The following is a 21728-nucleotide window of genomic DNA, read 5'->3' on the forward strand; positions in this document are numbered from 1 at the left end:
TAATTATCTTTTTCTTCCACAAATGTATTTTACATCTTTTTGCATCCCTCCTCACCAGGAAATATTTTTCAGATAAATTTTCATAGCAAGTTCAATTTTTCATAACCCTCCTAAATCCTGTGTTCCAACTTGAAGTACTTATCTTTTTCACCCCACCACCATACTTTAAAGCTTTTTGGATACCTCAACACCAATAAACACTTTTAAAAGACCATTTCAGATCAAGCTACTTTCTTTATGTCCTTCCTAAACCCATGTTCTAACTTGAAATAATTAACTTTTTCACCCACAACTATACTTTAATGCTTTTGGTATACCTCAACACCAAGAAATACTTTTCAAAAGACATTTCAGAGCATGTTATTTTCTTAATGTCCCTCCTAAACCCATTTTCCAACTTGAAGTACTTATCTTTTTCACCCACAACTATACTTTACAGCTTTTTGGATACCTCAACACCAAGAAATACCCATTTTCCAACTTGAAGTACTTATCTTTTTCACCCACAACTATACTTTACAGCTTTTTGGATACCTCAACACCAAGAAATACTTTTCAATAACTATTTCAGACTGATTTATTTTCTTAATATCCCTCCTAAGCCTTTTTTCCAACTTGAAGTACATATCTATTTCACCCACAACTATACTTTACAGCTTTTTGGATACATCAACACCAAGAAATACTTTTCAATGACCATTTCAGATCAAGTTACTTTCTTAAAGTCCCTCCTAAACCCATTTTCCAACTTGAAGTTCTTATCTTTTTCACCCAAAACTATACTTTACAGTTTTTTTGATACCTCAAGACCAAGAAATACTTATCAATGACCATTTCTGAGCAAGTTCGTTTCTTACTGTACCTCCTAAACACATTTTCAAACTTGAAGTACTTATCTTTTTCACCCACAACTATACATTAAATCTTTTTGGATACCTCAAAACAAAGAAATACATTTCAAAGACCATTTCAGAGCAAGTAATTTTCTTACTATCCCTCCTAAGCCCATTTTCCAGCATGAGGTACTTATCTTTTCACCCACAACTATACTTCACAATTTTTTGGATACCACGACACCAAGAAATACTTTTCAAAAGACCATTTCAGAGCAAGTTCCTTTCTCAATGTCCATCCTAAACCCATTTTCCAACTTGAAGTACATATCTTTTTAACCCACAACTATACTTTACAGCTTTTTGGATACCTCAACACTTCAAAAGACATTTCAGAGCAATTTACTTTCTTAATGTCCCTCCTAAATCCATTTTCCAACTTGAAGTACTTATCTTTTTCACCCACAACTATACTTTACAGCTTTTTGGATACATCAACACCAAGAAATACTTTTAAAAAGACATTTCAGAGCAAGTTACTTTCTTAATGTCCCTCCTAAACCCATTTTCCAACTCGGAGTACTTATAATTTTCACCTAAAACCATACTTTACAGCTTTTCGGATACTTAAACACCAAGAAATACTTCCCAAAGACCATTTCAGAGCGAGTTTCTTTCTTTATGTCCCTTCTAAACCCATTTTTCAACTTGAAGTACTTATCTTTTTCACCCACAACTATACATTACAGCTTTTTGGATACCTAAACACCAGCACGTACTTTTCAAAGACCATTTCAGAGCAATCTCCTTTATTTATGGCCCTTCTAAATCAATTTTTCCAACTTGATGTACTTATCTTTTTCACCCAGAACTATAATTTACAGCTTTTTCTATACCTCAACACCAAGAAATATTTTTCAAAGGCCATGTCAGAGCACGTTACTTTCTTAATATCCCTCCTAAACCCATTTTCCAACTTGAAGTACTTATCTTTTTCACCCACAACTATACTTTACAGCTTTTTTTATACCTCAATACCAATAAATAATTTACTTAGACCATATCAGATCAATTTACTTTCTATATTTCCGTCCTAACTACCTTTTACAACAAGAATGGCTGAGCTTTTTATGACACCACGATATATTTAAGAATTTTTCAAAAATAAACACAAAAAAGTACTTTTCAAATAAAAAGTCATAGCAAGATAGATTCTAAATTTCACTTCTAAACTCATTTTCAAACTTGAAGTACTTATGTTTTTCACCCAAAACTATACTTTACAGCTTTTTGGATACCTTAACACAAAGAAATACTTTTCAAAGACCATTTTAGAGCAAGTTATTTTCTTTATGTCCCTCCTAAACCCATTTTCCAACTTGATGTACTTATCTTTTTCAGCCACAACTATACTTTACAGCTTTTTGGATACCTCAACACCAAGAGATACTTTTCATAGACCATGTCAGAGCAAGTTACATTCTTAATGTCCCTCCTAAACCCATTTTCCAATTTGAAGTACTTATCTTTTTCACCCACAACTGTACTTTACAGCTTTTTGGATCCCTCAACTCCAAGAAATAGATTTTTTAGTCACTTATAGTGCTTGCGTCTTTCTTAATGTCCCTCCTAAACCCATTTTCGAAATTGGTATTCTTTCCTTGTGCACCCACAACTCTCCATAACCGCTTGATTGATCCTTCAAAGCCAAGTTCCACATAACAAAGACAATTTCAGATCAAGTAAAGTTCATAATGTCCCTCCGAAGCTCTATCATTATGTTGGAATGCTTAATTTTGTCGGCAACAACTAGACAGTACAGCTTTTTTGTTACCCAGCACCCCGACCGACATTTAATTGACTATTCTGGAGCAATTTCCTTTCCGTAGGTCTCACAAAAACCCTTTTTCCAACTTGAAGTAATAATGTATTTGACACAAACATATACTTGACATATTTTTGGATTACTCAACACTATGTAACACCTTTCAAAGCCCATTGCAGAGCAAGTTGCATTCTGAATGTCACTCCTAAACCGATTTACGAATTGGAAGTACTTATCTTTTTCACCCACAACAATAGAATACAGATTTTTGGGTAAATCAACACCAAGAAAGGCTATTCAAAGACCATTTCAGAGCAAGTTACTTTCTTAATGTCCCTCCTAAACCCATTTTAAAGCTTTAAGTTCTTATATTTTTCAGCCACAACTAGATATTACAGCTTTTTGGATAACTGAACACCAAGAAATACTTTTCAAAGACCATTTCAGAGCAAGCTACTTTCTTAATGTCCCTTCTAAACCCATTTTCCAACTTGAAGTACTTATTTTTTTCACCCACAACTATATTTTACAGATTTTTGGTTACATCAACACAAAGAAATACGTATAAAAGAAAATTTAAGAGCAAGAAACAATCTTAATTACACTCCTAAACCCAAGTTCCAAATTGAAGTACCTTTGTATATAACCCTCGACACTACTCTACAGAATTGAGGTTAACACATCAACAAGTATCACTTTTCATTGACCATTTCACATCAATCTTAATTATTAATGTCTCTCCTAAAATTCTATGATAACAAGAAGAAGTTTTATCATACTCCAAACCCAATACTTAAAAAATTTTTGGATAACTCAACACCAAGAACTACTTTTCAAAGACCATTTCAGAGCAAGTTACTTTCTTAATGTCCCTCCTAGACCCATTTTCCAACTTGAAGTACTTATGATTTTCAACCACAACTATACTTTAGAGCTTTTTGGATACCTCAACATCAAGAACTACCTTTCAATTACCATTTCTTAGACCTTTATATACCTAAAAAACATACTAATCCAAATAACAAGCAATTATTTCTAAACTATATATGCAACAAAAATGCTATAATGAAAATATTTTCAAAATAAACAACTCAATTAAATTTAAAGAAAATTTCAGAGCTAGTTACTTTCTTTATGTCCCCCCTACACACATTTTCCAACTTGAAGTACTTATCTTTTTTACCCACAACTATACTTTACAGCTTTTTGGATACCTCAACACAAAGAAATACTTTTCAAAGACCATTTAAGAGCAAGTTACTTACTTAATGTCCCTCCTAAACCCATTTTCCAACTTGAAGTACTTATCTTTTTCACCCACAACTATACTTTACAGCTTTTTGGATACCTCAGCACCAAGAAATGCTTTTCAAAGACCATTTCAGAGCAAGTTACATTCTTGATATCTCTCCTAAACCCAGTTTTCAACTTGAAGTACTTATCTTTTTCACCCACAACTATACTTTACAGCTTTTTGGATACCTCAACACCAAGAAATACTTTTCAAAGACCATTTCAGAGCAAGTGATTTTCTTAATGTCCCTCCTAAACCCCTTTTCCAACTTGAAGTACTTATCTTTTTCACCCACAACTATACTTTACACCGTTTAGGATACTTCAACACCAAGAAATACTTTTCAAAGACCATTTCAGAACGAGTTAATTTCTTAATGTCCCTCCTAGACCCATTTTACAAGTTGAAGTACTTAACTATTTCGCCCTCAAATAGACTATACAGCTTTTTGGATAACTCAACACCAAGAAATACTTTTTAAAGACCATTTCAGAGCAATTTACTTTCTTACTGTCCCACCTAAACCCATTTTCCAACTTGAAGTACTTATCTTTTTCACCCACAACTATACTTTACAGCTTTTTGGATACCTCAACACCAAGAAATACTTTTCAGAGACCATTTCAGAGCAAGTTCCTTTCTTACTGTCCTCCTAAACCCATTTTCCAACTTGAAGTACTTATCTTTTTCACCCACAACTATACTTTACAGCTTTTTGGATACCTCAACACCAAGAAATACTTTTCAAAGACCATTTCAGAGCAAGCTACTTTCTTAATCTCTCTCCTAAACTCATTTTCCAACTTGAAGTAATTATTTTTTCCACCCACAACTATACTTTACAGATTTTTGAATACATCAAAACCAAGAAACACTTAGGTTAGGCTAGATTAAATTAGGTTAGATTATGTTAGGTTAAGTTAGGGTATCCTACGCACGCTTCACTTAGGTTAGGTTAGGTGAAAGACAGGCAAAATTTAGGTGAATGGTTAGGTTAGGATAGACTAAGTGAAGCGTACGTAGGATAACCTAACCTAACTTAACCAAACCTAATCTAACCTAATTTAATTTAGCCTAACCTAAGTATTTCTTGGTGTTGAGGTACCCAAACAGCTGTAAAGTATAGTTGTGGGTGAAACAAATAAGTACTTCAAGCTGTACAAGGAGCTTAGGAGGGACATCAAGAAAATAATTTGCACTGAAATGGTATTTGAAAATTATTCACAGATGCTGAGGTAACGAAGAATCTGTGGACTATGGTTGTGGGTGAAAATAAAAGTACTTCAAGTTGTAAAATGGGTTTAGGAGGGACATTAAGAAAGGAGCTTGCTCTGAAATGGTCTTTGAAAAGTATTTCTTGGTGTTGAGGTATCCAAAAGGCTGTAAAGTATCGTTGTGGGTGAAAAAGACAGGTACTTCAAGTTGGAAAATGGGTTTAGGAGGGACAGTAAGAAAGTAACTTGCTCTGAAATGGTCTTTGAAAAGTATTTTTTGGTGTTGAGGTATCCAAAAAGATGTAAAGGATAGGTGGGGAATAAAAAGATACGTACTTCGAGGTGACAAATGGGTGTATGAGGGATAGTAACATAATAATGTGATCTTAATTTCAAAGTGAAAAGTATTTTCGGGTGTTGATGTATCAAAAATGCTGAAAATTATTGTTGTGGTTGATAAAGATAAGTACTTCAAGTTGAAAATGGGGTTAAGAGAGATATTAAGAAAGTACTTTCCTCTGAAATGGTCTTTGAAAAGTATTTCTTGGTGTTGAGGTATCCAAAAAGCTGTAAAGTATAGTTGTAGGTGAAAAAGATAAGTACTTCAAGTTGGAAAAGGGGTTTAGGAGGGACATTAAGAAAATTATTTGCTCTGAAATTGTGTTTGAGAATTATTTCTTGGAGTTGAGGTATTCAAAAAGCAGTAAAGTATCGTTCTGGGTGAAAAGGATAAGTACTTCAAGTTGGAAAATGGGCTTAGGAGATATAGTTGGAAAGTAACTTGCTCTGATATAGTCTTTGAAAAGTATTTCTTTGTGCTGAGGTATCCAAAATGCTGTAAAGTATAGTTGTGGGTGAAAATGATAAGTACTTCAAGTTGGAAAATGGGTTTAGGAGGGACATTAAGAAAGTAACTTGCTCTGAAATGGTCTTTGAAAAGTATTTCTTTGTGTTGAGGTATCCAAAAAGCTGTGAAGTATAGTTGTGTGTAAAATATATAAGTCCCTAAATTTGGAATATGGGTGGAGGAGTGACAGTAGGAAAGTCAATTTAATATAGACTTTCAATGAAAATTATTACATTTGTTAGCGTAATAATAAATGCTTTAAATAATTGTATATGGGTTATTTGTTTAGATATAAAAGTTTGAATTGTTTTTGATTAATTTCTTTAAGAAATTAAATTGATCTGAAATGGTCTTTTAAAAGTATTTATTAGTGTTGAGGTATCCAAAAAGCTGTAAAGTATAGTTGTGGGATAAAAAAAATAAGTACTTTAAGTTGGAACATGGGTCTAGTAGGCACATTCAGAAAGTAACTTGCTCTGAAATGGTCTTTGAAAAGTTTTTCTTGGCTTTGTGTTTTCCTAACATCTGTAATGTATAGTTGTGTGTGAAATAGATAAGTTCTTCAAGTTGGAAAATGGGTTTAGAAGGGACATTGATAATGCAACTTGATCTGAAATTGTCTTTGGAAAGTATTTATTGGTGTTGAGGTATCCAAAAAGCTGTAAAGTATAGTTGTGGGTGAAAAAGATAAGTACTTCAAGTTGGAAATTGGGTTTAGGAGGGACATTAAGAAAATAACTTGCTCTGATAGGGTCTTTGAAAAGTATTTCTTGGTGTTGAGGTATCCAAAAAGCTGTAATGTATAGTTTTGGGTGAAAAAGATAAGTACTTCATGTTGAAAAATGGGTTCTGGAGGGTCATTAAGAAAGTAACTTGCTCTGAAATGGTCTTTGAAAAGTATTTCTTGGGTTTGAGGTATCCAAAAAGCTGTAAAGTATAGTTGTGGGTGAAAAAGATAAGTACTTCAAGTTGGAAAATGGGTTTTGGAGGGACATTAAGAAAGTAATTTGCTCTACAATGATCTTTGAAAAGTATTTCTTGCTGTTGATGTATCAAAAAAGCTGTCAAGTATATTTGTTGTTGAAAAAGATCACTACTTCAAGTTGAAAAATGGGTTTAGGATGGGCATCAAGAAAATGACTGGCTCTGATATGTTTTTTGAAAAGTATATATATGTGTGATTTTATCTGAAAAACTGTAATGAAGATCTGTGGGTGCATTAGTAAAGAACTTCACGGTGAGCTATGTATTTAAGAGGGACAGTGACATAGTTACTAGCTCTGTCAAGGTGATTGAACAGTATTTATTTGTGTGGTTGTATCCAAAAATCGGTAAAGTACTGGAGTGTATGATATCGATAAGTACTTCAAATTGGTAAATAGGTTTAGTAGGGAGATAGAAAATGTAACTTGCTCTGAAATCGTCTTTGAAAAGTATTTCTTGGTGTTGAGGTATCCAAAAAGCTGTAAAGTATAGTTGTAGGTGAAAAAGATAAGTACTTCAAGTTGGAAAAGGGGTTTAGGAGGGACATTAAGAAAATAACTTGCTCTGAAATGGTCTTTGAAAAGTATTTCTTGGTGTTGAGGTATCCAAAAAGCTGTATAGTTGTGGGTGAGAAAGATAAGTACTTAAAGTTGGAAAATGGGTTTAGGAGAGATATTAAGAAAGTAACTTGCTCTGAAATGGTCTTTGAAAAGTATTTCTTGGTGTTGAGGTATCCAAAATGCTGTAAAGTATAGTTGTGGGTGAAAATGATAAGTACTTCAAGTTGGAAAATGGGTTTAGGAGGGACATTAAGAAAGTAACTTGCTCTGAAATGGTCTTTGAAAAGTATTTATTGGTGTTGAAGTATCCTAAAAGCTGTGAAGTATAGTTGTGGGTAAAAAAGATAAGTACTTCAAGTTGGAAAATAGGTTTAGGGGGGACAGTAAGTAAGTAACTTTCTCTGAAATGGTCTTTGAAAAGTATTTCTTGGTGTTGAGGTATCCAAAAAGCTGTAAAGTATAGTTGTGTGATAAATAGATATGAACTTCAAGTTTGAAACTTTGGTTATGAGTGACATTTAGAAATTAAATATCTCTGAAATGGTCTTTGAAAAGTATTTCTTGGTGTTGAGGTATCCAAAAAGCTGTAAAGTATAGTTGTGGGATGAAAAAGATAAGTACTTTAAGTTGGAAAAGGGGTTTAGGAGGCACATTCAGAAAGTAAGTTGCTCAGAAATGGTCTATGAAAAGTATTTCCTGGTGTTGAGGTATCCAAAAAGCTGTAAAGTATAGTTGTGGGTGAAAAAGATAAGTACTTCAAGTTGGAAAATGGGTTTAGGAAGGACATTAACGAAGTAACTTGCTCTGAAATGGTCTTTGAAAAGTATTTCTTGGTGAGGAGGTAACCAAAAAGATGTTAAGTGTAGTTGTGGGTGAAAAAGATAATTACTTCAAGGTGGAAAATGGGATTAGGAGGGACATTAAGAAAGTAATTTGCTCTAAAATGATCTTTGAAAAGTATTTCTTGGTGTTGAGGTATCCGAAGCGCAGTAAAGTATAGTTGGGCCTTAAAAAGATAAGTATTTCAAGTTAGAAAATGGAGTTTAGGAGGGACATCAAGAAAGTAACTTACTCATATATGTTCTTTGAAAAGTATGCCGTGGTTTTGATAGATATGAACAGCCGTAATGTATAGTTGTGTGTGAAAGTAATAAGTACTTCTAGTTGGAAAATCGGGTTAGTAGGGACATTAAGAACTGAAGTTAATCTAAAATTTTCAAAGTAATCAATGTATTTTCGTGTAGGTATACTCACTGATGTAATGTATTGTTTTTGTTTACATTGATAAGTAATAATAGATAGACAATTGGCGTAGGATTGTCATTAAGAAATTAACGTGCTCTGAAATGTAATTTGAATAGTATTTTTTGGTGTTCATGTATCCAAAAAGCTGTAAATTATAGTTTTGGGTGAAAAAAGATATGTAATTAAAGTGGTAAAATGTGTTTTGGAGGAACATCGAGACAGTAACTTTCTTTTAAATGGTCTTTTGAAAAGTATTTCTTGGTGTTGAGGTATCCAAAAAGCAGTAAAGTATAGTTGTGGGTGAAAAAGAAAAGTACTTCAAGTTGGAAAAGCGGTTTAGGAGGGAAATTAAGAAAGTAACTTGCTCTGGACTGGTCTTTGAAAAGTATTTCTTGGTCTTGATGTATATAAAAAGCTGTAAAGTAATAGCTGCGGGTGAAAAAGATAAGTACTTCAAGTTTGAAAAGGAGTTTAGGAGGGACAATTAAGAATGTAATTTGGTTTGAAAGGGTCTTTGAAAAGTGTTTCTGGGTGTTGAGGTATACAAAAAGCTTTATAGTATTTTTGTGGGTTAAAAACATATTTACTTATAGATTTAATATGTGATTAGTATGTACAGTAATAAATTAACTTTATCTGAAATGGTCTTTGAAAAGTATTTCTTGGTGTTGAGGTATCCAAAAAGCTGTAAAGTATAGCTGTTGGTTAAAAAGATATGTACTTCAAGTTGGAAAATGGGCTCAGGATGGACATTAAGAATGTAACTTGCTCTGAAATGGTCTTTGAAAAGTATTTCTTGGTGTTGAGGTATCCAAAAAGCTGTAAAGTATAGTTGTGGGTGAAAAAGATAAGTACTTCAAGTTGGAAAATGGGTTTAGGAGGCACGAAGTATTTCTTGGTGTTGAGGTATCCAAAAAGCTGTAAAGTATAGTTGTGGGTGAAAAAGATAAGTACTTCAAGATGGAAAATGGGTTTAGGAGGGACATTAAGAAAGTAACTTGCTCTGAAATCGTCTTTGAAAAGTATTTCTTGGTGTTGAGGTATACAAAAAGCTGTACAGTAAAGTTGTGGGTGAAAAAGATAAGTATCTCAAGTTAGAACATGGGTTTAGGAAGGAAATTAAGAAAGTAGATTTCTCTGAAATTGTCTTTGAAAAGTATTTCTTGGTGTTGAGGTATCCATAAATCTGTAAATTTTTGTTGTGGGATGAAAAAGATAAGTACTTCAAGTTGGAAAAATGGGTTTAGGAGGGACATTAAGAAAGTGACTTGCTCTGAAATGTTCTTTGAAAATTATTTCTTGGTGTTTAGGTATACAAACAGCTGTAAAGTATAGTTGTGGGTGAAAAATACAAGTACTTCAAGTTGAAAAATGGGATTAGGAGGGATATTAATACAGTTACTTGCTCTGAAATGATCTTTGAAAAGTATTTCTTGTTGTTGAGGTATCGAAAAAGCTATAAAGTAAAGTAGTTGTTGAAAGATATAAGTACTTGAAGTTGAGAATTAGAGTTTATGGTGGAAATTTAGAAAATAGCTGGCTCTGATATGATCTCTGAAAATTATTACTAGTTGCTAAGTAATCCAAAAAGCAGGAGGGAATAGATTGTTGTGAAAAATTTAAGTATTTCAAGGTTTAAAATGAGATTGGTAGGGACATTAATTAAGTAAGTTGCTCTAAAATTTTCTATGAAAAGTTTTTATGGGTTTTTAGGTATAAAAAATGAAGTAAATTATTTTTTTTGATCAACATTATATTTTATTACTGTTGGACAAGTGTTTTAGTATGGACATTAAGAAAGTAACGTGCTATGAAATGTATTTTGAAAATTATTTCTTGGTGATCAGGTATCCAAAAAGCTGTAAATTATAGTTGTGGGTGAAAAAAGATATGTACTTCAAGTTGGAAAATGGGTTTAGGAGGGACATTGAGAATGTAACGTGCTCTGAAACGGTCTTTTGAAAAGTATTTCTTGGTGTTGAGGTATCCAAAAAGCTGTAAAGTATAGTTGTGGTTGAAAAAGGTTAGTACCTCAAGTTGGAAAATGGGTTTATGAGGGATATTAAGAAAGTAAATTGCTCTGAAATGGTCTTTGAAGAGTATTTATTTGTTTTTAGTTATAAATAAAGATGTAAAGTATAGTTGTGGCTGAAAAAGATAAGTGCTTCAAGTTGGAAAATGGGTTTAGGAGGGACATTAAGAAAGGAACTTGCTTTGAAATGGTCTTGAAAAGTATTTCTTTGTGTTGATGTATACAAAAAGCTTTATAGTATATTTGTTTGTGAAAAATATAAGTAATTCAAGTTGTAAAATGTGTTTAGGATTGACATTAATAAATTAAATTGATCTTAAATGGTCTTTTAAAAGTATTTCTTGGTGTTTAGTTATACTATTATCTTTAATTTATTGATGATTTTGAAATAGTTAAGTACTTAAAGTTTGATATTGGGTTTAGGAGGGACATTAAGAAAGTATCTTGCTCTGAAATGGTCTTTGAAAAGTATTTCTTGGTGTTGAGGTATCCAAAAAGCTGTAAAGTATAGTTGTGGGTGAAAAAGATAAGTACTTCAAGTTGGAAAATAGGTTTAGGAGGCACAAGGTATTTCTTGGTGTTGAGGTATCCAAAAAGCTGTAAAGTATAGTTGTGGGTGAAAAAGATAAGTACTTCAAGATGGAAAATGGGTTTAGGAGGGATATTAAGATAGTAACTTGCTCTGAAATGTCTTTGAAAAGTATTTCTTGGTGTTGAGGTATACAAAAAGCTGTAAAGTAAAGTTTTGGGTGAAAAAGATAAGTACTTCAAGTTAGAACATGAGTTTAGGAAGGACTTTAAGAAAGTAGCTTGCTCTGAAATGGTCTTTTAAAAGTATTTATTGGTGTTGAGGTATCCAAAAAGCTGTAAAGTATGGTTGTGGGGTGAAAAAGATAAGTACTTTAAGTTGGAAAAATGGGTTTAGGAGGGACATTAAGAAAGTAGCTTGCTCTGAAATGGTCTTTGAAAAGTATTTATTGGTGTGGGAGTATACTAAAATATGTAAATGATAGTTTTGGATAAAAGACATAAGTCCTTCTAGCTCAACAATGGGTTTAAGAGGGAGAGTATGTAATTAACTAGCTCTGAAATAGTCTTTGAAAAGTATTTATTGGTGTTTAGGTATGCAAAAAGCTGTAAAGTATAGTTGTGGGTGAAAAAAATAATAACTTCATGTTGAAAAATGGGTTTAGGAGGGACATTAAGAAAGGGACTTGCTCTGAAATGGTCTTTGAAAGGTATTTCTTGGTGTTGAGGTATCCAAAAAGCTGTAAAGTATAGTTGTGGGTGAAAAAGATAAGTACTTGAAGTTGGAAAATTGGTTTAGAAGTGACATTAGGAAAGGAAATTGCTCTGAAATGTAATTTGAAAAGTATTTATTTGTGTTTAGGTATCCAAAAAGATGTAAAGTAAAGTTGTGTGTGAAAAATATAAGTACTTCAAGTTGGAAAATGGACTTAGGAGTGACATTTAGAAAGTAACTTTCTGTGAAATGTTCTTTGAAAAGTATTTCTTGGTGTTGAGGTATACAAAAAGCTGTAAAGTATGGTTGTGGGTGAAAAAGATAAGTACTTCAAGTTGAAAAATGGGTTTAGGAGGGACATTAAGAAAGCAACTTGTTCTGAAATGGTCTTTGAAATGTATTTCTTGGTGTTGAGGTATCCTAAAAGCTGTAAAGTATAGTTGTGGGTGAAAAAGATATGTACATCAAGTTGGAAAATGGGCTTTGGATGGACATTAAGAAATGAACTTGCTAAGAAATGTCTTTTGAAAAGTGTTTCTTGTTTTTCAGGTATCCAAAAAGATGTAAAGTATTGTTCTGGTTGAAAAGATAAGTTGTTAATGTTGGAAATTGGTTTTAGAAGGGATATTTAGAATTTAAATTTATCTGAAATGGTATTTGAAAAGTATTTCTTGATTTTGAGGTAACCAAAAAGCTGTAAAGTATAGTTTTGGGTGAAAAAGATAAGTACTTCAAGTTGGAAAATGGGTTTAGGAGGGACATTAAGAAAGTAACTTGCTCTGAAATGCCTTTTGAAAGGTATTTCTTGGTGTTGGGGTATCCAAAAAGCTGTAAAGTAAAGTTGTGGGTGAAAAGGATGGGTACTTCAAGTTGTAAAATGGGTTTAGAATGAACATTAAGAAATGAACTTGCTCTGAAATGTCTTTTGGAAACTATTGCTTGATGTTAGGGTATCCAAAAAGCTATAAAGTAAAGTTGTGGTGAAAGGATTGGTACTTCAACTTGTAAAAAAGGGTTAAGGAATGACATTATGAAAGGAACTTGTTCTGAAAAGATATAATAAAGTGCACAAAAAAGTATTAAAAAACTGGGGAGGGGACTCTTTGGGGGCCCGGGGGGCATTAGGGGGTCCGGGGGCCCTTGGGGGGCCGGGTGGTCCTTTGGGAGTCCGGGGGACCTCTGGGGACCGGTTGCTTCCTTCGGGGTTGTGGTATGGGGATCGGAGCCCTTTGGGGTTGGGGTATGGGGATCGGAGCCCTTTGGGGTTGGGGTAGGGGGATCGGAGCCCTTTGGGGTTGGGGTAGGGGGATCGGTGCCCTTTGGGCTTGGGGTAGGGACCTCACGACACTGTTCAAATGGAACTTGTGTATTATAACGACCACAGAGTTTCACCCTCAAACTCTCTTCTAAAATCATCTTTTAAAATCATCTCTAACTGTCTCTAAAATGTCTCTAACTGTTTCACCGAAATAATTCCCTAAAATGTCTAAAACGGTTTCGCCCAAATAACCCCTAAACGTAATTTCAGCGTGTTCCTTTTGTTTTTGGCATCTCTGCGTTGTCAAATTTCAAATTACTAAGAAACCCTTTCGTGCGCTAATCACTTCATCGCTAAGGTCAAAACATTCACCCGGAAACAATTCTCTTGGTAGAACTCCAAAGACATTAATAGACATTCGCTCGGAAACAATTCTCTTTAGAAAGAACAAATTAATTCCCCTTTCGTGAATCAATAATTCCCCTTAGAAACAACAAATTAATTCCCCTTTCGTGTCAAATCAATCAATCATGACATCATCTGTCACGTGTGATCTAAACTTTGCCCCGGAAACAATTCTGGTCGAACTCCAAAGACATTAATTAACTTGACGTCATCTGTCAGACATTAATTAACTTCCCCGGAAACAATTTGATTAATGACTGACAGCACAGGTGTTCCAACTCCCTAGGGACTCTATGCCCATATTAGGAGTCCCGCTCGGAGTAGCGCCCCCCTTTCTACTGCTGTGTAAGCAGGGTCGTGTCCTATCCCCATTTGTGTGGATTATCTTAATGATCCTCGTCCTATGGAACACAGCAAAGGCTGTGATAAAACATAAGATTAAATGGGGAGGTAAGATTCTCCTAGAGTTAGGTTATGCAGCCACTTTGATCGTCTTAGTTTAAAACGTTAGCAATATGTATGAATTTTCGTAAGTTCTGGAGTTTCGGATACAAGAATAGGCTTGTAAATAAATCTTAGGATATTACTTCGCTTAGACCAGGAACAAATGAACAGATGATTCTAGGTAACCACAAAACAGAGGCATAAAACTAGGGTTTTCAGCGCCCGGGGACATTGTGATTTTTAACTCCTCCCTCCAAACATCACTACTGCAATATAAAAAGATCCTTATTGACAAAAAACGCTTAGTTCGACACCACTCAGAGGCTGCATTCGGGCACAACCCCCCCCCCCCTTATCCCTCCCTAGCTACGCCACATCCAGATAATCTATAAAGCGGATAGGTAGATTTACGTGGGGTAGTATTCTTAGTAACCTTTTGTTCCCATTAATACGTTTTTTTCTTTTTTAACGCAAAAGTACTCAAGGATAGCGGATGTCGGAAAATCGCAAAATGTTCCCAAGTTCCGTTTCATAGCCGTTTAAACGGAAAAATTATTATGATATATTTAAAAAGTATATGCATAGGAATAGGCTAGATCAAGTTCTAAAGCGATGAAAAACGTTCAAAGGGCTAAGTGTTGTTTGTCAAATTCTAATAGAAAAATTCTGATAAGCATGTTTGGTTTCTCTGTTACTTGCAAGTTATGGTTCTACAAGGTTTTCAATTTAGAATAGCGGATGCGATTTTCGACGGACCAGTAGAAATATTTCAATGCAGCCGTTGAACCCTTGTGACGCATAATCTAGGAGCAAAAAACGGAGGAAATTTGACAGATCACGTGAAAACGACTGTTTTGCGTGAAATCGTATCAGGGGGAACCCAGGGTAAAGATAATGGATGCAGTGATGGTGTAAAAAAAAGTAGTCAACACGCAGGTTTTTTTCACAAAAGGAAGAATAGGACGTTAAATCTTCGAAATAAGATTAGAATAAAGAAATCCAAGGTAATGACAGTGGTCGAGCATAGTTTTGAAACGTGGGCACTTCGAGGCAGAAGACGAATTGTTAAATGTTGGTAGCCTACTATCGAAGTATATCAGACACTAAGCTGTGCGAGAAATGCTACCACTTACTTACGTATGATGAAATAGAGCTTATGATAGCTAGGCCCCGCTTTACGGATGACGGATTACAGATTGCCAAAGATTAATATGCTTTTTGGTCTATCCATCTGAGCACAAATGAAAAGAACGTTGTCCTTAAATTGGGTCTGAAGAGGTCATGAGGGAGGATTTAAAGGAAACTGGAACTTCATAGGAGGCGTTAAAGAGGGATCCTTCATATAGATTCGGGTGGAGGAGGAGTGTGTGCCGCTTTGCTGGTCTCAGGCAGCTTTGTGCTGCAGTGAATTCTTAGCAGTTAACAGTAGCTGTAATTAGCTTGCAAAAACGGATGTTTTCTTGGTATATATTGTTGCTTAAATTCTTTTTTTAATACTCAGAGCCCACGTCGCTCTTTACTTAGACAGCACTGTTGCGCTGCCCATGATTAAGCCATTACCTGTACGCATCCTCTATTATTCCTTGTGCTGACAAATCCTTAAAAACACCTGGTAGTGCTTGATTATGACCATGCACAAACTTGGTTTTCATATACCATACCGGTATAGATAACCCTATTAAGAACAGCTGAATTAGACAGAAACAACATGTGTATACTTTAACAGCATGCTCTGGAGATGCCGCTTCTAGCTCGCTCTAAGTAATGTGTCATTTTTGTGGTGTGTCGTGTTATTCTGCGGACATTCAATCCTGTTCAAACAGTATGTCAGTGTATTGATTCAGGTACGTAAGTGATACATAAAAATTTTTTACAATAAAAATTAACAATGGATAAATGGTTCCTAAAGAAAAGGGCTCGTGTAAATCTGAATCAAAGTTCTGGGCCATCAACTTCACAAAATGAAAGTAGTCCTGAACTTCTTGTTACTAATGAGCGGCCCATAGCAATAAAAAAAATAAAATAAGAATGAAAAAATGGTAAATGAATCTAAAAGTAAAAAAAGAAAATATGACGAGTTTTACTTAAAATTAGGTTTTACTTGGACTGGTCATTTACAAAACACTTGTTTTTAACTTAATTATATTACCAATTTGCCGACTTCTTGAAATCTGTTTTTCGTTCAGGGATGAGCTTTGAGCCCATTAAGATTTAAGTTTCAAGGAGACATGGTATTGGGTAAGGGACGAAGGCTGACTATTATTGATGAGTCGATTAGGAATGTCTACAAGTTATATACTACTCCATAAAACAACGCAATTACGAAAAAAATTACAAAATAATTTTAAAAGCAAGTAATATCGAGTGGGAGAAAACTGTACTAGTTAAATGAACCAAATTTAACTTAAAGTAACCATATACAGCCTTTGTATGGATAGGACTGTTCTTTGACAACATTATATCTCTCCTTGACTGTCCTTGTAGTGCTTGGCCTCATGCAATATCACTATTCGCAATTTAATGTCTTTTCATACTGCAGTCTATTCTAAGATTATTTGAAAAAAACTACGTTTTCTAAAGAGTTAAAGAGGCTGAGTTACAAGGTCGAACCTTAAAACGTACAGGGATTAGGAGGCACAGTTGAGGGGCTGCCGCCCCCAAACCCCCGCTTTTGCAGCCTTTAAATAAAAAAAAAGTTTTTTAAACTGAAAGTAAGGAGCGAAATTAAATCTTAAAACGAACAGAAATTATTCCGTATATGAAAGGGGCTGTGCCCTCCTCAACGCCTCGCTCTTTACGCTAAAGTTTTTTATTGTTTTAAAAAATAAAGTTTTGAGACAGAGTCAAACTTTAGCGTAAAGAGCGAGGCGTTGAGGAGGGGACAGCCCCTTTCATATACGGAATAATTTCTGTTCGTTTTAAGATTTAATGTCGCTCCTTACTTTCAGTTTAAAAACTTTCTTTTTTTTTATTTAAAGGCTGCGAAAGCGAGGGGTTTGGGGGCGGCAGCCCCCCAACTGTGCCTCCTAATCCCTGTACGTTTTAAGGTTCGACCTTGTAACTCAGCCTCTTTAACTCTTTAGAAAACGTAGTTTTTTTCAAATAATTTCTGCACGTTTTTGTACAGTTTATTACTTATTATTGCTTCACTAACTGTTAGCTGATCGTGTCAGGAGTTGAAGTTGGGGGGCTGCCGCCCCCAAACCCCCGCTCTTGAACATTCTTGTGTTAAGGCTTTTAATTCCTGAATACTCAAATCACGTCGTAGAGGGTGCCTCCTAATCCCTGTACGTTTTAAGGTTCGAACTTGTGACTCAGTCTCTTTAACAGCCCCCCAACTGTGCCTCCTAATCCCTGTACGTTTTAAGGGTCGACCTTGTAACTCAGCCTCTTTAACTCTCTAGAAAACTTATTTTTTTTCAAATAATTTATGCATGAAGAGAAGACTTCCAAAATGTGGTGCACAATCAGTTTCAAGTGCAACACGCAAGATGTCCCTTGTCGGGGTGTGTCTTACCAATCTGTAAAACTAGGAAAGGAATGTGGAAACAGTGATGTTAGCCGGCTTGCATTTACGATTATATTTAGCGTAATTGCAACCCGTTGCCACTTCCCCGCCAGGTGGAGGCGCCACTTTTTGTACTCTGTTGTGTGTTTGGACCGTTTTTTGGCTTACTGCTCTTTCTGGGTTGAGTCTGGTTTTTAAATATGGAAGATATGACCGACGACAGACAACAGAATACGGGGAAGAAATGGTAGTCTCCCTGCCTAACCGCGGCAGATCATGGACAATTGTTTTTGTTGTCTTTAGAAAAACAAATGTGGGCAATTGTTTTCAGAAAAAACAGATTGTTTTACAAGTTTGTTGCCTTTGGAGACCATTAGAGCCTGAAACGAGACTAAAAGTGTTGTTAATTACTGAACTATAATTTTTGGAGTACCATGAGCCTCTTTAACAGCCCCCCAACTGTGCCTCCTAATCCCTGTACGTTTTAAGGGTCGACCTTGTAACTCAGCCTCTTTAACTCTTTAGAAAACGTAATTTTTTTTCAAATAATTTAAAAAAGAAACTGAGTTTCTTTTTTAAAGTTTAAATTCAGTATATAAAAAATTTGCTCTGACGGTGAATCGAACTCGAGTTTTCCGCCTGACAGTCTGGAGTATCAACCGATGGAATAAACATACACAGGTGTTATTGTTTTTTAGTAAATGGAAGCTATTTTTGACGCAACCAAATCCCCAGAAATCTTGATATTTGTTTTTTGGAAAACAAGGACGAAGTAATTAGATGAACTGAAATTTCAATGATGAGTTCCCAGGCCCCAGAAAAGCGTATCCTCTAAATTTAAGCCCGATCAGACAACGTTAAAGGGGGGTTGTGATGGGAAAAATTAACATGGGCTATTATAGGAAAACGAGGTTTTTTGTAAATGTAAAATTGGAGGATGATTCTTTCGGTCTGAAAATATCAAACAACCCTCAAAGGTTATAATATGATTCTAATGAGTCCTAATTCATCCGCATCGGTTGCCAACTTTGGCTCCTCGAATTGGTTAATAAAAAAAAACGAAAGGAACTTTAAGTGGCGCTATTTGGTTTTTTGAAAACAGGGAAGGGGTAATCGGATTGAGCTGAAATTTCAAGGATAAGCTCCCGGGGCCTAGAAAAGCTTAACCTCTAAATTTCAGCCCAATCGGACAACGTTAAATGGGGGCTGTGGTGGGAGGGTCGAAACTTCCGCCCCAGTTTACCCCATGAAGATAAAGTCGGAGGAGGATGAAATTTTGCAAGTTTCTTAGTTTGAGCTTGGGCTACAAAATGCGATTACCGCCGTCTCACTGCGACCTCAAGGACCTGAAATCGCTTAACATTGTGGTGGGTCGCCTCTTTATAGAGGCACAAGTGTGCCTCCTTGAATAGAGGCACAAGTGTGCCTCCTTGATATTTGATTATTACAGCAAGTCCGATTTCTTACAACGATTTCTATTAAGTTTCAAACTTTTGGTTTTCTTTTTTAAGTTTTTTGAATCGTTCTAATCCCTTGTCAAAATATACACAAATATTTTTGCAATTACCAGTTTTTGCTCTTTAGGTAATTTAATGTACTTCTCCATACATGAAAATCTTCAATTTTTCCACACAAGTGTGACAACGTCATTGCAATACTGATGTATATAAAAAATGACGTCACTCACATAAGTAGATTTTTTTCAAAATTAAGGCTCTTAACCAATTTTCTCAAACTTCCGACCTATCTTAATTTTTTTTTTTTTTGTAGGCCAGAATATACCAGGATGCCAATTATCCCAAAAAAGTATGGAGCCATTTTCGAGAAAAAATTACGTAAATATATAAATAAATACATAATTGTATAATGTTTTATAATAATAAAAATCGGTATTTTGCTTATCAAATCGAATGTTGCAGGTGCTAATTCGTAGGAGAACGATTGGAAAAAAGTATTCATTGTTCATAGTAACCAAAATAAGGACAAAAGCACCTAAGTAAGCCAAGGAAAAAAAATTAGAGGACCTCCAAAGATGTTATATCGAATTCTAGGCCAGGTGAAATATGTATTTAGCACTCACTGTCATATTGCCAGCACTTAATGTCATATTGGCAATCATAAACTAATAAATGCATCTTTCTGCACGTGTCTATCTGCTATAAGCGTCGTCACAATATCTTCAAATCGTAATTGTTCAAAAGATGTTTTGTTTTTGTGGGGATTATGCTCGTTTTTGAACAGTCAAACTGTGTTTTTTTCGTGAATTGTCTTTTATTTCTATAAACAAAGAGGAATTCAAATAACACTTATTCATATTCGCACGTGACCGTAAAAAAGTGACTAATAGCCAACAGAAATAAGTAATCTATTGGTTTATTCGTAAATAGCCTATCTTAGAAAGCAAGATCACCTATGTGGCCGAATCCCAGAATTCCGATTTTCATCTTTTCTCCTTTAGCCAAGATGAGACAATGAAAACTGTATGGTTTTGGTCTGTTGCTATGATACGCCGAGTAAACAAGTTTTCGCTTCAACTTTGTAGTCTTGCCAAGGTATTATAATTTTGACTGGAATCCTTTTAGGTTAGATGAACGCAAGAAATTGTAATGCCTTATATCGTAATCTACTTTATACGTAATCTACTTTTATAGGTACTTGTCAACTAGCTGGAATCCACGTAAGAAGTCAAGTTTGGTCAATGCTAATGAAATAAAACAAAATATGATGAAACTATAATAGTTTAGAAACAAATTTTGGCCATATATTTGCACATTGGGGGGGGGGGGGGTAAAGCATAGCACATATGAAATACGTAACCTAACCTAGGTACCTTTTTCCCCGTTAACCCCAGAAAACAAAAGTTTAAATATTGTGAACGCAATGACAAACCACGGTTTGTAGTCCAATTCTCTATTGAAAAATAAAACTGTTTGACTAGTTTCTTAAGCATCTTCCGTATACAATATACAATATATCGCGTAGGTTCCACCTAATTGACAAGTACCCTTTTATACGTAATCAGATGACCAGCAGAATTCTAGCACAGATCCGTTGTAAGCAGTTACGATGGCCAGTATGAGTCCGCGGGATCTGACGAATTATAGATCTGTCTGTAATCCGTACAAGATTCCAAATCTACTAAATTATGCTAAAACGTGTACAGCTTTATTAATTTCTTTTCATTGCCTGTGCAAAATATTCATAGTTTGGTATAAGCTTAGAATGGGGGCTGTTGAGAAGGAAATCTGTTAGGAAAACAGTACTCACTTTATAATACGCAGAAAAATTGTAGTTACCATATTTTGACTGTGATATCCACTATTCTTTTCCCCAACCCCCTAATGTGTAAATATATCGCCAAAATTATATGTTTCCCAAGCATTTTGCAATGTGTCACTCTGTATTCAACCCGTGTACCTGTAAATTGAATAAGTGTATGGAAATACACAACTTGGGCTATATATTTGCACATTAGCGGGGTTGGGGGTAAAGTGTTGTGGACCTGCAGTCAAAATATGTCAACTTTAATTATTTTGTGTATTATAAAGTAATAATTCTTTTCTTAACATATTTCCGTCTCAACGATCCCAATTCTAGGCTTATATCCATAGTATTATTCACGCTATAATAATATTAAATGACATACAATTATATTTAACATTCACACTATAATTGTGAATGTTCTATGGCTATGACGGTGCTTCAGTATTTCTATAAATGTAGCATATGTCTTTTTCACCTCTACACTACTTGAAAACTGAACTAATGGTCTCTCACATTACATTTTGTTGGTATAATTGCAGTAATTTTTTTTCAATTAGTTTACTAGTTACAAAACCCAAAATATCAACTCCAGAAATTTAGTTAGTTATATCTAAAGTATGGAAAAGTTTGACTTATTATGCAAATTCTTGAAGCGAGTCTATAGCCCTAGTGTTTACTTGGTCACCTTCACTTTAGATGTTTCTACAAAGTAGTCATCAAATATTCTTTTTAGAACCAGAAAGAAAGCCATTCAGTGGATTTTGCTAATTTT

The 21728-nt window shown here is 34.8% G+C and overlaps 1 protein-coding gene across 2 annotated transcripts in view; it reads right to left on the reverse strand.

Moving 5' to 3' along the window:
- Window positions 1–20214, reverse strand: part of LOC148942088 (aspartate dehydrogenase domain-containing protein-like) — an 83772-nt gene extending 63558 nt beyond the window's left edge. Inside the window, exon 1 of one of the 2 annotated variants that reach the window (XR_016143134.1) lies at window positions 20103–20212. Coding sequence is in view for 1 of the 2 variants with exons in the window: in XM_089103004.1 (XP_088959130.1) it covers window positions 20103–20136 (34 nt within the window). In the remaining variant the exon portion in view is untranslated. Of the gene's footprint in view, window positions 1–20102 lie in introns of both variants that reach the window. The other variant, XM_089103004.1, reaches the window with a different exon arrangement.
- Window positions 20215–21728: the final 1514 nt, after the last annotated feature.

The sequence above is a fragment of the Artemia sp. Qi Xiang Cuo genome, chromosome 17 (genome assembly GCF_049724085.1).
Source record: "Artemia sp. Qi Xiang Cuo chromosome 17, ASM4972408v1, whole genome shotgun sequence".
Taxonomy (NCBI): Eukaryota; Metazoa; Arthropoda; class Branchiopoda; order Anostraca; family Artemiidae; genus Artemia; species Artemia sp. Qi Xiang Cuo.